This window comes from Pempheris klunzingeri, chromosome 7, assembly GCF_042242105.1.
Source record: "Pempheris klunzingeri isolate RE-2024b chromosome 7, fPemKlu1.hap1, whole genome shotgun sequence".
Classification (NCBI taxonomy): Eukaryota; Metazoa; Chordata; class Actinopteri; order Acropomatiformes; family Pempheridae; genus Pempheris; species Pempheris klunzingeri.
In genome coordinates, this window is record NC_092018.1 from 15,007,564 (window position 1) to 15,023,018 (window position 15,455).

General features: G+C 40.9%; 1 protein-coding gene across 1 annotated transcript; it reads right to left on the reverse strand.

Annotated features, from left to right (window-relative positions):
- Positions 1 to 2,802: 2,802 nt before the first annotated feature.
- Positions 2,803 to 11,199, reverse strand: LOC139203357 (noelin-like). The gene is made up of 6 exons (XM_070833042.1): positions 11,009 to 11,199; positions 7,493 to 7,642; positions 7,088 to 7,243; positions 5,278 to 5,497; positions 4,909 to 5,015; positions 2,803 to 3,466 (listed from the first exon to the last, which is right to left on the reverse strand). Exons 1-6 carry the CDS (start codon positions 11,090 to 11,092, stop codon positions 2,804 to 2,806), a joined length of 1,380 nt encoding a protein of 459 aa, XP_070689143.1. The 5' UTR covers positions 11,093 to 11,199; the 3' UTR covers position 2,803.
- Between the last annotated feature and the right edge of the window lie 4,256 nt (positions 11,200 to 15,455).

Genomic DNA, 15,455 nt, shown 5'->3' on the forward strand with positions numbered 1-15,455 from the left:
TTTCGCACTGTCAAAATGATGTTGGCACATTTTGGTTTGGCAAGGCTATAAGAAATCCTGTCATGTTGTGTAACCCAAATAAATGAAATGCACCAGCACCTTCTATTTCACACTGTTTAGTTTTTGGATTAATGTTGAATCCAAACAGGTTGTCAATCTGGTGCTGAGGGCGGTTAGACCTTAACTCTGAAAGGAAAAATCAAAGAAATTATTTTCATGTGGCTTTTATTCTTACCGGACAAACATCCAGAAAAATAAAACCCTGTTACTTGGTAACAGTCCTCACCAAGAGTTTGTTCATCCCCAACACACAAACAGAACCAGCAGGCTGTAATGTTAATTAATCAGTGGAGCCTCTTTATTTCACTTTTGTAAAAGGCAAACAAACAAAAAAACAATCCAAAATACATCAGCTGTTAAGGCTAGTGGTTACCAAAACTGAGTTTTCCCTTTTTACATGCAGTCTGTTGTAGAATAAAGCGTCTCCTGCTGATTTCTTTCACTTGTACCATCACCGCTGTTTCCAATGGTTCATAACACTCAGTCACTCCACTGTGAAACTAAAGGCCAAAATCTGAAAGTTCATGAAAAACAAAGACATCCAAGAAGAGTACGAATCTGTTGAAATACAAAACACAGAAGTAACAATAGAAAATTTCAGTTACATGTTAAAATGAACTACGATACTCTCAATAAATTCCTATGATAATTTTATAGTGTTTCCTGTCTGTCTTACTCGTACACTCAAGCAGATTAAGTTTACACAGACAAGTAAAATATTTAAGAGGTTTGTAAAAAAAACATCGACAACACAAGGACGAAAGAGGGACCAAAAAATACCCAAATGTGACAGAATCTCACTGAGCCGAACGTCTTTTAAACACAGACCTGCAGAGTCTGGTCACCGTATCTGACATGTTTACATCCACCTGATGTCCCAGACATGATTCACCCTGTCTAGCACATCAGACGTAGCCCTCAATGATGGAGACTCCTGAGCTGAAACTGGAGGCTTTCGGAAGCTGTCTGCCATTAGTGACTCCGACTTGAGCATGAAGACGAGCATTGAGCATTTGGTAAAAGTCATTAAAAAAACAACCTTCACAGACACGCAACGAAATCTTCAGCTCCCTTTTTCTGACAGCAACCAGCTGAGGAGAAACTGCTGTGTGATAGAGGCTGTTGAGGGACCACATCTCCCAGAATGCTTAGAGTGTGTGGTAACGCCACATGAAAAGATGGAGAGAAAGAGTCGGGGTAGCCCTGCTAAACCTACGACAACTGATTTAAAAATTGAGGAGACTATTTGAAAAGGGAGAGTGTAGTAAATGTTTTGTATAATACACAACAGTAAGAAAAGACATTATTACTATCATTATAGTTATTATTATTATTAGGCCTATTATTATTATTATTATTACTTAGTAAGAACAGTACGTCTGATTTCATTGTCACAAAATATCACCCAGAAAAAAAACTCTTCATAAAAAATGTGTAGCATTCTTCAGTGTCCACCATCAAATAATTAAAACATTTCAGTGTCTCTTATGGTGAATGTTTCATTTCTTTGTGATTGTATCAGTGTGTTGTTTAAGTGCATTTGTGTCGAATACTTTGGTCATTAACCTAAAAACAACAGGTGGTGAAAATGTAACTTTAAATTCGTTTAATGAAAAAGCTCAAAGATCGAAGTTAACAGTCCTACAATTTGAGAAACACAGAGAGATCCAGGATGTGGTGAGCCTAGCTTAGCACTAAAGCTAGCAGCAGGGGGGAAGATGCTAGCCTAGCTTAGCACTAAAACTAGCAGTAGGGGGGAACTGCTAGCCTAGCTTAGTACTAAAACTAGCAGCAAGGGGGGAACTGCTAGCCTAGCTTAGCACTAAAACTACTAGCAGGGGGGAAAACTGCTGGCCTAGCTTAACACTAAGACTAGTGGGGGGGCTGCTAGCCTAGCTTAGCACTATAACTAGCAGCAGGGGGGAAACTGCTAGCCTAGCTTAACACTAAGACTAGCAGCAGGGGTGGAAAACTGCTAGCCTAGCTTAGCACTAAAACTAGCAGCAGGGGAGAAACTGCTAACTTAGCTTAGCACAAAGACTAGAGCCAGGGGGAAGCTGCTAACTTTGTGTAGGACAAAGGCTAGAAGCAGGGGGGAAACTGCTAGCCTAGCTTAGCACAGAGACTGAAAGCAAGGGTAAGCTAACCTTACTTAGCATGAAAATTGGAAGCAGCCAACGAACTACAGGATGAACTGCTGAGTGATTAGACACCAACATACAGTGGGTCAATCAGTCAGACTTGGACATCTTGGAAGGTGGATTTTCTTTTGCTGGAGCTAAACTTGCCGTTTTCCCAGCTTCTAGTATTTGTGCTAAGCTAAGCTAACAACCCCACTCTGTCCTGAATTAACAGAAATGAACCTGATAACTACATGCTCCTCTGACTCTGTACAAGGGAGTCATCCCTATGTTCCCACGTTTCTAAGTAATCCCACATTCCTAAGTAATGTAACTATATAATAGTGAAAAGTATGTCTGTGTGTGTGTGTGTGTTAGGGTTAGGGTTAACCCAATGAGGAGAAAACAGACTTCAGACAGGCAGACACAAACAGACACACTTTTCTCTATTATATAGGTACATTACTTAGAAATGTGGGAACATAGGGCTGTGGGAACACGCTCCCTGTACAAGTCAGAGAGTCTGAAGATTTATCTGACAGTTGTATTTATTGTATTCATTCCTTAGTGTTGCTGTATAATGTGGTAGAGTGTGACATTTTGAAGGATTTGTACCTTTAATCTTACTGTATGATGTGGTAGAGTGTAACATTATAAAGGACTTGGTGGCCGTTGTTCCAGGCGTACAGCGCTCTGTCTCGGGGGTTGTAGTCAAGCATGGACAGGTGGCTGTATTTATTGGTAAGAGGAATGTCGATGTACTCATAAGTGGAGGAGTTGGTGGAGTAGGCGTAGTAGACTTTGGTTCCTCCGGAGTACCCGTTAGTAACGTACAGGGTTCCACAGATCATGAAGGCCTCGCCGGCGCTGCGTTTCGGGTGGTTGGTGGTCCAGCTGCGGATGATCTGCAGAGTGTTTGGGTTTAACTGGCTGAGAACAATGTTTCCAGCATTCTGATTGGTGGCGTAGACAGCCCACAGCCCCCCCTCATCCACCATGAGGTCGATGTCTGAGTGCCCCCCCCAGGAGTAATGGTACATGTTGTTGTAGCCGGCGAAGTCGAGCTGTCGGGAGCGGCTGATGAGCGACGTGCTGAAGTCAAACTTAATGATTGTGTGGCTTTGAAACTTGTTGAAGTAAATGGACCCGTTATAAACCACCTGACCTGTACCGGACCAGGGGTGAGGCAGGCGGTGAGAGGTGAAGTTATCTGTCGTCATGAAGTCATACACCGACTGATACTCCCTAACAAATCGGTTGTTATGGTAACCATCCATGTACCACACCTGTAAGGGAAGAAACCAAAAATAATGTGAAAATAATCCAAAAATACGGAATGATTTTTGTTCTTTTTGGTGTCAATGTGATACATTAGTGTTCTCCATCAAATATTAAAATAATGTTAAATGTTATATCTTACTAATTAACAATACCAGAGATCGGACTAACTCATCCCCTTTTCACACAAATTATTAACTGGGCTAAAGATCAGATCAGCAATACGTCATCCAGCGTAGCTCTCATCACCACACCCCCTTTTTGGAGGAAATCAATCCCTTGTCCCACTGACTGCAACAGCATACACACTTAAACAAGCCAATTTGAGTTAATAACTCTGCCAAAGAGATGCTGTGTAGTTGTTTGCACCAGATTTAAATTCCTCATCACTGTTCTGTGATTTGTTCCCCCACCATGTACTGAAAAAGATCCCGACAGAAGGGTTTTATGGTTCCAAGCTACATGCTAATGCTATATGCTAGTGTGTTAACCGCTGCGCCGCTCATCTGCCAGTGTGAAACGAGTCACCTGTGTTTCCTGACCCTGTACCAACGCAGCTTATTTTTAGTGGCACAAAGCCAAACCGTTTCTACTTTAACAAATTTAATATTAACAACTGTAGACTAATGTTACAAGCACAGATGCTTTCAGCCAATAGCACATGCAGGGCAGGACAGCGGCAGGGATCCTGTGAGTGCTCATCCTCTCTGCAGAATCAGGGTAGCTGATAATTGCATAAAAAATCATAGCCTGGTAAAGAATAGCTTGTAGTGGGGCCTGGGTTTTTTTTATAGGCTACTAACAGTTAATCACTAGTTGGAGCTAGTCAGCTACACTGACTACCATTAGCCCAGGCTAACGTAAGTTAACTTATAGGTCATAACATAAGGTTAGCTAGGTCAGTTGCTGTTACTAGCTAACGTACTATCAGTGGAGCAGGACTAAAAATTTAAATATTTCACAACAGATTATCAATCAACTTAAATACAAGGTAATGTATTTAGGTAAGGTAATAAATAATGACATCATGACATCAATTAAAGTAGTAGGGGGGAAACTGCTAGACTAGCTTAGCACAAAGACTAGAGCCAGGGGGGAAACTGCTAGCCTTGTTATAGCCTAGCTAAACTATTTTGAGATTGAGATTTTACTGTGGTTGTGTTCATGATCAGGATCATTTTAAATGTTAAAATAATACTCCAGTGCTTCAGTGTAAAGATCACGCCAGTCCAAATCTGAGCTAAAGAGGCCGATACCATTAGTCCGAAAACACTAGATCCTACATTTCCCACAATGCACTAGTGTCTCTCTACAGAGCCTCCCTGCCTGGTAAATAACCACATCTTTCAAACTCCTATGTTCCTGTATGTTAGAAATCTGTAGTCCACAAGCTGCGGTAAAACTGATGTATTCTCGTTTGGTGTTGTTGTGTTTTGTTGCTGAGACTCACTCTGTTATCTCCAGCCGGAGCGACCGGGTCGGTCATCCACGAGCCAAACCTCGATCCAGACGTCTTGATGGTGACTGGCTCAGAGATTCCTGTCAGCTTCCCGCAGGCTGAAACACAAACAGCAATATATGAGGGTACAGGGTGGACAAAATAACTGGAACACCTGCTCAAAAATGTCTCTATGGACTCTGTTGAAACTGAGAAAATGCTTTTAAATTTGAGCCCGTTGTGTGTATGTGTCTGTGCTCTGTTATGTTCTGTGTTTAGCGTGAACAGTACCACTGTTTGCCTACCCACCCTCTCTGCCTGTTTGTTTGTTTATTTACTTGCTTTCTGTGTTTTTTATTCATTCATCTGTTGTTTGCTCACCCAGTCTCTGCATACAGGCCCTCAGCCGGTCCTCCAGGCTCATCACTCGGGTGTGGAGCTCCTGGTAGTCCAGACCTCCCAGTTGTTCCTGCAGCGTTCCCAGCAGCTCTGTGACATTCGCAGCCTCCTCCTTGAACTGTCGGACCAGCAGGGCGTCTGCCTTGTAGGCCTCCAGGACCGGGATCAGAGGGCGCAAGTCGTCCATCTTTTCTTTGATGGACTGACAGACAGCAGAGAACAACACCCGTCCAGGTCAGACATTTCCTCCCATCAGTCACATTTGTTCATTCTTGACGCTTAATTGTTAACATGTCATAGATTATTGACTAATGTTTTGATCATTAATTTTGATAACACAATGCCAAATGCTAAAAAAAAAAATCAGATTGATCTGTTCTGAGAAGTGACGCCATTTTAACACAGGAAGGCTAGCATTAGCAGCACGTTAGCAGAGCTACATCTGTGTCACACAGGATACATTCAGATACAATATGGAGTGCATGTCAGAGCCCAAAACACAAGCACTTTAGTTACACGTAGCTATAAAACAAAAACTCAATAGATACACTTACACAGATTGCATACTTGTGCTATTACATGTGTATGAAGTGAGTAAAACCTGTGTAGCATCGACTATCTACAACAAGTGGACCTAGCTTCTGGGTCTGAAAAGTGAAGCTGAAGCTGAGGAGCCTTAAACCTGAATTCTTTCTAATGTCCAGCAGGGGGCGACTCAGCTGGCTCCAAACAGAAGTCTGATTATATGGAAGTCTCTGAGGAAATGAGCCGTCTTCTCACTAGATTTATTAAACATCAAACAAAGTGAACATTTTCCGAATGAGTTTATGATCTCAGTCAGTAGTTTCAAGTCTTCTTCAACACAGCAGGATGTTCATTTTGTTATTTATGGTCCAATTTAGACAGAAAATAAACCATAAAGCAGGGTGTGTTTTAGGGCGGGGCTACATTCTGAGTAACCAATTAGATCTTTGGGGCATGAACGTGAATTCTGGCTCCAAAAAAACCAAGATGGCAACGCCCATAAAGCCAAATTTGAGGCTTCAAAATGGCAGTGCACAAGCCAATGGGTGACATCACAAGGCTTACGGCCACATCTTATATACAGTCTAAGCTGTGTAGACGGCTGACTTAGTTAAAACAGAACAGTGTATTTCCCACTAGATGCTCTGTGTGGACACGCTGTAAGTTCTCAAACTAACCTACGTTTTCAGCCATTTTTTCAGCCACGAGTAATCAAACTTACTTGCAGCTTTAGCCACATTATTCAGCCTTAATCGATCAAATGGTTTCAGTCACACTATTCAGTCGTAGGTTCTGAAACTTGCTTCAGACGAGTTTGTTTATCAAACTTATAGTGAGTCCACACAGGAGGTATTTCAGCCATGTTTTCAGTCATTTGTCTCATCTATGAAATGTAATGATTCAGTGTTTACAGAGAGCTTTGCTAAGTTGTTGATTGGTAGTTTAAGCCATGATGTCATACATGTGTGTAGGAATGTCACGTGTGTGTGTGTGTGTGTGTGTGTGTGTGTGTGTGTGTGTAGGGGCTGCAGCTTGTTGCCAAAGCCTCCCACCATGACAGCCAAGCCTACTGAGAGGAACCGCAGAGTGTGTGTGTATGATGTCATATGTGTAGGAATGCTAATTGGCAGTTTCAGCCATGATGTCATGCGTGTGTGGAAATCTCACGTGTTTGACGTGTGTGTAGGAATGTCATGCGTGTATGACGTTGTGTGTGTACAGATGCTGATTAGTAGTTTAAGCCATGGTGTCATGATGTGGGCGGTACCTTGTACTGTCTGGCTATGTTGGTCTCGTGTCCGTCTTCCACCTGTTTGAATTTGTTTTCCAGACCTTTCAGCTGAACTTCCATTTTCTCCACAAACTGCAGATCTCTCTGAGTTCGCTGGTCCAGAACCTCGATGGACTGACTCATATTCTGAACCTGAATGACACAAATTTAAAACACATAATACTACATTTATTACTGCTACTTCTACTAACACTGTATTATTAATGTACTTTTATAATAAACATCACTATCAGGTTATCTGGTATTGCTGGAATCAGATATCATCAGTAGAATCATTATTAATATTATCATTATCAGCAGTTTTTATTATTATTTTTAGCAGTACCATCAGTAGTATTATTTATTACTAATAGTGTAATAACTAGTAGTAGTATTTCGTACCTTCTCCAGCAGCTGTCTGAGCTGTTTGGTTCGGGCATCTCTGGAGCAGATCGTCTGCTGAGGAGCGACCACTGTACAAACACATCGACCCTCAGAGTCCTGAGCTGAACTGTACACCTGCCAGCCCTCCTCAGGGGCAGCAGGACCCACCTGTTAGACAAGAAATCAGAGGACAGCGATGGGAACAAGAAGGGGTGTTGATGACTGGAAATACTGCAGTGCAGTGTTGTGTACAATCACCATGAAAAACAGACCAATCAAACAATTAAAGAGAAAGAAATAGAGACTTCCAGTTAGACCTTTCAGTTCAGCCTTTAGACCTGCAAGTCCTGCTCAGCAGCAGCGAGACCCAAGTTAATCTTTTTCTGCAGAAATCTTTTAAATAATTAAAATCAACGGGAAGTATTTTTGTTCTGTGTCATTTGTGTTTGCTGAACTCAATGTCACACACTGATGTATCAGAAATGATGATGATGATTATTATTGTGTAGGCTACTATATTATATTATATGTATTATAAATTATATTACATGAACTGATGAAACAGTGAAACGGATTTGATCTGAGGGCAGCTTCATTCAACAGGAGTCCGTTTAAATAAAGATGCACATCACCTTCTGCAGTTCTATCTAGTCAATCACGTGGAAACAGCTCACTGCTTTTAGACTTGGAGACAAGATGATCTGCTGAAGTTCAAATCGAGCATCAGAATGCAGAAAAAAGGTGATCTAAGTGACTTTAAACATGGCATGGTTGTTAGTGCCAAGTTTGAATATTTTCTAGACTGACAATTGTTTGGGATTTTCACTCACAACCATCTCAAATGTGAGAGATGGTCCAAAAAAGAGAAATTATGCAGTGAGCGGCAGTTCTCTAGGTCAAAATGCAATATACACTGTTGCCCATAAAGTTGGAATAATTGTTCAATACCCCCAATTTTGTCAAAGCCTGAATACACAGTTTGCAAAGGTTAATTGTGGTTTAAGTTTCATTGCGATATGTTTGGAAGAGTTTGATCAATGAAGTTGAGAAGATATAGACTTTATTTATCAAGAACAAATCACATTGTCACAATCATTTCATGAGAAGAGGTAAAAACATTTTATTCCAACTTCATGGGCAACAGTGTATATACATACTTATATATACACTGGATGCCAGGCATGTGGACAGAGGGCATCTACAAGGAGGAGGAAGAGGAGGAGGAGTGGATTAAGTAACCAAATGTGTTGAAAATTGTGTTAAAAAGACCAATTGTGTTCAGGACGTGTGAAAAGCAAAGAATGTGTTAAATATGTGTTAAAATACAAACACTGTTCTCATCCTGTCTTTATTATTCAGTCTTGGTCATAATTCAGAATCATAACTAAAACTGAATAAACACATTATTTCAAATGTATTGGTGTCTGTCGTTTGGATCAGCCATTTTGCCTCCATCTTTTGCACTGGAGGGTTGGGGAAACTGTTAATGTAGCTTAGTGCTAAGACTGGACGCAAAGGGAAACTGTTAGCATAGACTTGCACAACGACTGGAAGTAGAGGGAAACTGTTAGAGTAAGTTAGCACCAAGACTAAAAACAAGGGGAAACTGTCAAAGTAGCTTAGTGCTAAGACTGGAAGCAGAAGAAATCTGTTAGCATAGACTAGCACACAGACTGGAAGCAAAGAGAAACTATTAGCATAGCTTAGTGCAAAGACTGTAAGCAGAGGAAAAAATAATCGTGGCTTGGTGCAAAAGCTGGAATCAGAGGGAAACTGTTAGCATAAGTTAGCATAAAAACTGTAAGCAGAGGGAAGCTTAGCTTAATTTAGTGCAAAAACTGGATGCAGAAGGAAACTGATAGCCTAGCTTAGCATCTCTGAAACATGCAGGTTCTTAGAAGCTCCTGATGTGTATTTATTTATAGAAATGTTATTTTAATTATATGCTTTTATAAACTAACTAGCTAACTAATTTAGATTGTTGGTGGACAGCATTTTTCTACTTTCTTGAGCAAACTACAAACTACACTGATCTTTTTTTTTTATCCTGAATTATTGTAATGCTTCTGAGGAGTTGATTGAGACTAGCAGGACTACTGACTGTGGAAAACCGGTTATTCAAGAACAGCCTTCTAAAGTCATAGTGATATGGTTTTAGCAGTAAACACAAACATGGGAAGTAAAAACAGAAGAAGGCCGAGATTCGATCCCAGTGGCGCTCCACAGAGACACCAGAATGACTGAACCTGTCAGTCAGGTAAAAGGTAAAACAGCCTACTAATACAATCAGAGTGATTAATTCTATCTATTTCTACATGTATTATTTTTAACACTGAGCTGTGAACAGTCGATGTAAAGAGAAGATGGTCAATGTGCAGTGTTAACAGGATGTCATCTAAAATGTTCAACATAGCCCTGAATGATAAATATTTTTGTGACTCAAACATGGCAGCAGATGAGAGAAGAAATTATGTTCTGCAGGAATTTGGCTGAAAGAACAGTGATTAAGTAATAAAAATACTGATGACTGATGTTTAAAACCCATCATGAAAGAATTAGTCTCAGTTCAGCTCTTACTACTAGGCTACTATTATATTAGCAGTATAGTAGTAGTAGTAGTAGTATGGCTGTAGTTGTGTGTAACTGTGCTGTCATTATGTTTATAATCCTCTCTAATTGATCCAAATCTGCTATAATCCGCCTGTTAATCCGGATTATTAACATATTTATTGCTGTCTGATGACAGAAATCTAATTAGACATGAAATCCAATTAAAAAGCTTTGATGTGAGTACTGAATTACTGTAATACTCTGTAATACCGTCAGTAACGTCACAGGTTCGATCCCCTCAGAGCCACTGAGCTTTGTTCTGACATCAACACTATTTTGGTCGCTGATGTTCAAATATCGATCAATCGATCTGATCAGAAATTAATTTATTTTTTAAAACATGAAATTATTTTCAGTCAAATCAAATGTGATAAACAGGAACATCAGTGAATGAGGTCTTTGACTAAAATATGGTAGAATACAATAGAATATAAATAGAGTCATCATATATTTACCACAGTGAAGTGTGATTAGAAGATGATAGAATACAATAGAATATAAATAGAGTCATCATATATTTACCACAGTGAAGTGTGATTAGAATATGATAGAATACAGTAGAACATAAATAGAGTCATCATATATTTACCACAGTGAAGTGTGATTAGAATATGATAGAATACAGTAGAATATAAATAGAGTCATCATATATTTACCACAGTGAAGTGTGATTAGAATATGATAGAATACAGTAGAATATAAATAGAGTCATCATATATTTACCACAGTGAAGTGTGATTAGAATATGATAGAATACAGTAGAATATAAATAGAGTCATCATATATTTACCACAGTGAAGTGTGATTAGAATATGATAGAATACAGTAGAATATAAATAGAGTCATCATATATTTACCACAGTGAAGTGTGATTAGAATATGATAGAATACAGTAGAATATAAATAGAGTCATCATATATTTACCACAGTGAAGTGTGATGCGATCAGCAGCAGCAGCAGAAAAGCGTTGAGCAGATTCTCCTCAGACTCCATCTGTGTGAAAAACATTCACCGCCTGCTGGTTGAATGTCTGGTTATCTGTTTACGAGCCTGGTGATCTCTCTGGTTATCTGTCTGTTAACCTGCTGATCTCTCTGGTTATCTGTTAACCTGGTTATCTCTCTGGTTATTTATTATCTATCCCTCTGCTCCTCTCTCTGGTCTCTCCGTTGCTGCTCTTCCTCCTCCCTCCCTCCTCTCTCTGGTTTCTCAGTCCCTGCTCTTCCTCCTCCCTCCCTCCTCTCTCTGGTCTCTCATCCCTGCTCTTCCTCCTCCCTCCCTCCTCTCTCTGGTTTCTCAGTCCCTGCTCTTCCTCCTCCCTCCCTCCTCTCTCTGGTCTCTTAGTCCATGCCGCCCACCCCCCATCCTCCCTCTCGTTCTTCTTCTCTGATGCACCGCCAAAAATCAGCCGAGTGGAAACAAGATCCTCCTGCTCCAGTGTTTGTGTGTGTCGTGTGTACTGTGTATAACTGTCCTATAAAAACAGATTGTAACATCTGTATATATACACACATACATACAAACAAATGTGTGAGTGTATATATATATATACTGTAAATACTATATATATAAACTGTATACGGTGTTGCTGGTGCAGGCTGTTTATTAGAAGCTGTTTAATAGAAATAAACATCCCTTCCTAATAAGCCTCCAGAAAAACAGCCTATAGATCTCACCAGTAGGTCCAGGGGCCGATACTGACCTTGCAAGGTCCTGAAAAGGATCCATATTATGCAAAATGCATTTTTTAATGTCTTTTCAACATAAATATGTGGTGTGTCTAGAGACCCTCAATCTATGAGAAAAGACCATCCTGTCTCTGTTTCTCTTGTTTCACTAAATGTGTGTAAAAAAAGCTCTGTTTAGATTTGGCTCTTCTTATGATGTCATAAGGGGTCTGTTGATCATGTGACCTCCCACCCCAACTGAAGACCTCCACCTCGCTGTCCACATGCACATTATTTCACAGCCATGTTTTTTTGACATGATGTTTTTTTACATTAAACCATGTAAACCTGTTCTAGTCAGACCTCCAGTTACCGGTACGAACTTCAAAATGAGTGGGGGTGTTGTCATCCATTGTCATCCATCCTTTCTCCCTGTGGCTCTCTTTATGGCGGGGTGGGTAGCCCAGAACAGGGCAAAGACATAAACGCAGATGGAGGTAGAGGATGATCTTCAGTGATTTTAATAAGAAAGTATTTAGCAGTGCAAATACAGGCAGGCAGGTGCAGGTGTAAATCCAGACACGGTCCAAACACACAGGGAACAAAAACCAAAGACAAGCTGGCCAGTATGAAATGATCTGTGCTGGTCTGACGGCGACTGACTTGACGAGGGATGGGAGGACAGGTGAGACCAAACAGGAAGCAGGTGAGGGAGGTAAAGTAGCAGAAAACCAGTGTGTAGATGAGCTGTAATACAAAAGACACAATGTGCAACATAAAGGATACTTCCACCCAAAAACAAAGGATAAAACCACACAACTATTATTTGTCTGCAGACTTTAAGTCGGGAAATGAAAAGGGTGAAACTCCACATCTCAGCCTCTAGTAACTGCACTACCTGGACAGTAAAACAGGATGGAACAGAGGCAGATGAGGACACTCTGCCTGCCTCTACCTCCCTCTCAGCCCCTTTTAGAGAGGTCATTACTAAATAATGTCCTGACAGACGTACACAGATCTTTATAAAAACTGCCCTCGTTCCTTTTTCTTCTAATTTTCCTCAGACCTTCTGCCGTCCTTAAAGTTGCCAACCTAGATTTGAGGTCACTCTCTCTCTCATCATCTGAAGTCTTCCTCCGCCTTGACTTTACTACCAAAAATGTTAAAATTTTCCTGCTCTCAAAACCCCAACTGTTGGTTATCAGGGAGGACAGAGAAAGTGCCTAAAGGCAGACAGCTCTTCCAAGAGTTTAATAACAAAGAAAGCTTACAAAGAAAACATAGGCAATCCAGATTCAAGTTCTGGTAGAAAAACCACAGGTGCCATAAGTAGAACTAAAAAAAACTGATGACAAACTGACAAGAAACACTGGTATACATGCACACACAGCTAAGAACAAGACACAGCTGGAGGAGGCCGGCACTGGGACGAGGACTGGCTAACGGTGAGGGTGTGGTAGGCTAAAGACACCAGGGCAGAGCTAACGAGACAAGACGATACAGAAGATACAAGATGGGCGTGCAGGGGAAACAAAGGCTGCGGCAAAATGAGAGGAACACAAGGAAACAAAAGAACAAAAACACAAAGAGTCCATGACAAATATTTCCACATCATAATCATGGATTAAATGTCCCAGCGTCTCTAGCTTCCTCTCTTCCATCCCTTTCAGGCCCCCAGATGCCCATATGGCCTCCTCATTAGCCCTTAGCAATCTCACTTTGGGTTTCTGCCCGTCGCTCCTCTCTCCTTGGCTGTCTCACCTCCCTCCTGCTGTTCAGTGCCTTCTGCCTCCTCCTCTGTGCCAGGGATGCTGATATCCTGTGAACTTTGCTTACTACACCATTGCTGGACTTACCCTGACCGATGCGATTGAGTTCTTAAGAGGTATTGACCAATGCGGCTGGTCCCCGACCTCCCAAGCACCTTTTCTAACCCTTGGCGTGGTCTAAAACCCTTGTTGGACACCTCACTAGACACACGAGTTGGTCCAAACAGGATCTATTTCCTTCTGTCTCTCCAGTCCATCTCTCTCTGGAGGTGGTTGGCTGCCCAGTTCACAGCTCTCATTAGCTAACTAGGCTGTATACTGTACATATTTACAGTATATACTATAGCCAGTGTTGGGGAGTAACCAGTAACATGTAAACATGACGAGAAGACAGCCTGTGCAGATCCTCCGTCATCGCATCAGCTGGTCACAGGTCAGCTGCTGTTGCCACGGTGGCAACCCCAGGTGATGCTGCAGGTGAAGGAGAAGTGGATTTTGGCCGAGATCAGATGATGTGCTCGCCTCCAGGAATTGATAATGATGGTGTGATGACGTTTTTTTTTCTCTCATCTGACCCTCGATTAGCAGGATGACGTCGTCTCACAGAGACTTTTAACCTGTGACAGACATAAAACTGATTTCTGATCAGATGCCTCTGTGGTCAGAAGTTTGGTTTACAGAAAGATCGCTTGTTTTAAAATGAAACCACAAGATCAGTCGGTCTGAAACTGTCATCAGGTCAAAACCAACAGGTAACCAGTCAAGCTGCTCACTGAGGTCAGACAGGTGAGGGCGTTTCAGCCTGAGACACAGAAGAAGAAGAAGAAGAAACAGATGGAGGGAAAAAAGTCCCTAAATTAATCATCATTTTCCTCATTTGGTTGCCATGGAAACAACATCTCCATCTGCAGGCACATCAAAAAGATTGTGTGTGTATGTGTTTGTGTGTTTGTGTGTGTGTGCTCTGAACCCTGCTGAGGACCATCTGACATACACGCTCACACTCACAGCCTGTTGGACAGAAATCAACATTTCAGCGTGAGAAGAAGAAACGAGGCGTTCAGAAACATTTTGTTATCTTACTGGAAATTCACAATAAAAATAGCAACACTGATATAAAAAGACTCAAAGAATCATTTTAATGAACATTTACTTTGATGATGAGATAATAATTCACAGTTTTCTCCTCAGCTGGTAAAGTGAGTAAATTATATACGTTAACATTCATACGGTGAGAACAGAAGGCTGTTTGAAAACACTTTAACCTAAATATTACTGACTGTATTTATATTTACATGCTTTCATGATGCAGTTTTCTTGAGAATCAGATTTAAAACAAAGCCAGTATCAGAGCTCCGTGTTTATGGTTCAAACTGTGAATCAAACTTCCTGTTATATCTGCTGATTCCACCTGACAGAAATATTATTTAATGCTATTTAACAGGTTCCTCGTTTTTCCACAGACCTTCTGTCAGTATTTAATACATTCATGTGATCAGGTGGTACATTTCACTTTCCTTCATGTGATTATTTGACGTATTTTCATGTGAAAAGTCACTGACACTGAAGCTGCCGTGTTGAAGAGTAAAAGCGTCGACACCTGCTGGTTAAACGTCAGTATTACATTTATCTGAGGGATTCATATAAAAGCTGTCACTGCTGCAGTCAATATTTTGCCCACTGAAGGTTTTATGATAAAAAATACATAAATTTTAAACTCTGCGGCAGAAACACGTCCAGTTATCAAAAGCAGAAGTTGACATAATGAGGTTTTGTTCATGATGATCAGGTGGTTTGTTGAAGAGAGACTTTATATTTAGATATTTCTGCTTCATCATGTTAAACAGTTAAATGTGACTGCAGCTGAACGATGCAGATATTAAAGCAGCAACAAGGAGTTTTTGAGGGATCATGGAACAGTCTCAGTTAAATGCT

Excerpts from the sequence above, each read along its gene's own strand:
- LOC139203357 (XM_070833042.1), bottom strand. The coding sequence starts at position 11,092 with ATGTTTTTCACACAGATGGAGTCTGAGGAGAATCTGCTCAACGCTTTT. Across the intron at positions 7,643-11,008 it reads TCGCATCACACTTCACTGTG|GTGGGTCCTGCTGCCCCTGA; the intron begins GTAAATATATGA and ends CTTGTCTAACAG. Across the intron at positions 3,467-4,908 it reads CTCCGGCTGGAGATAACAGA|GTGTGGTACATGGATGGTTA; the intron begins GTGAGTCTCAGC and ends CTTCCCTTACAG.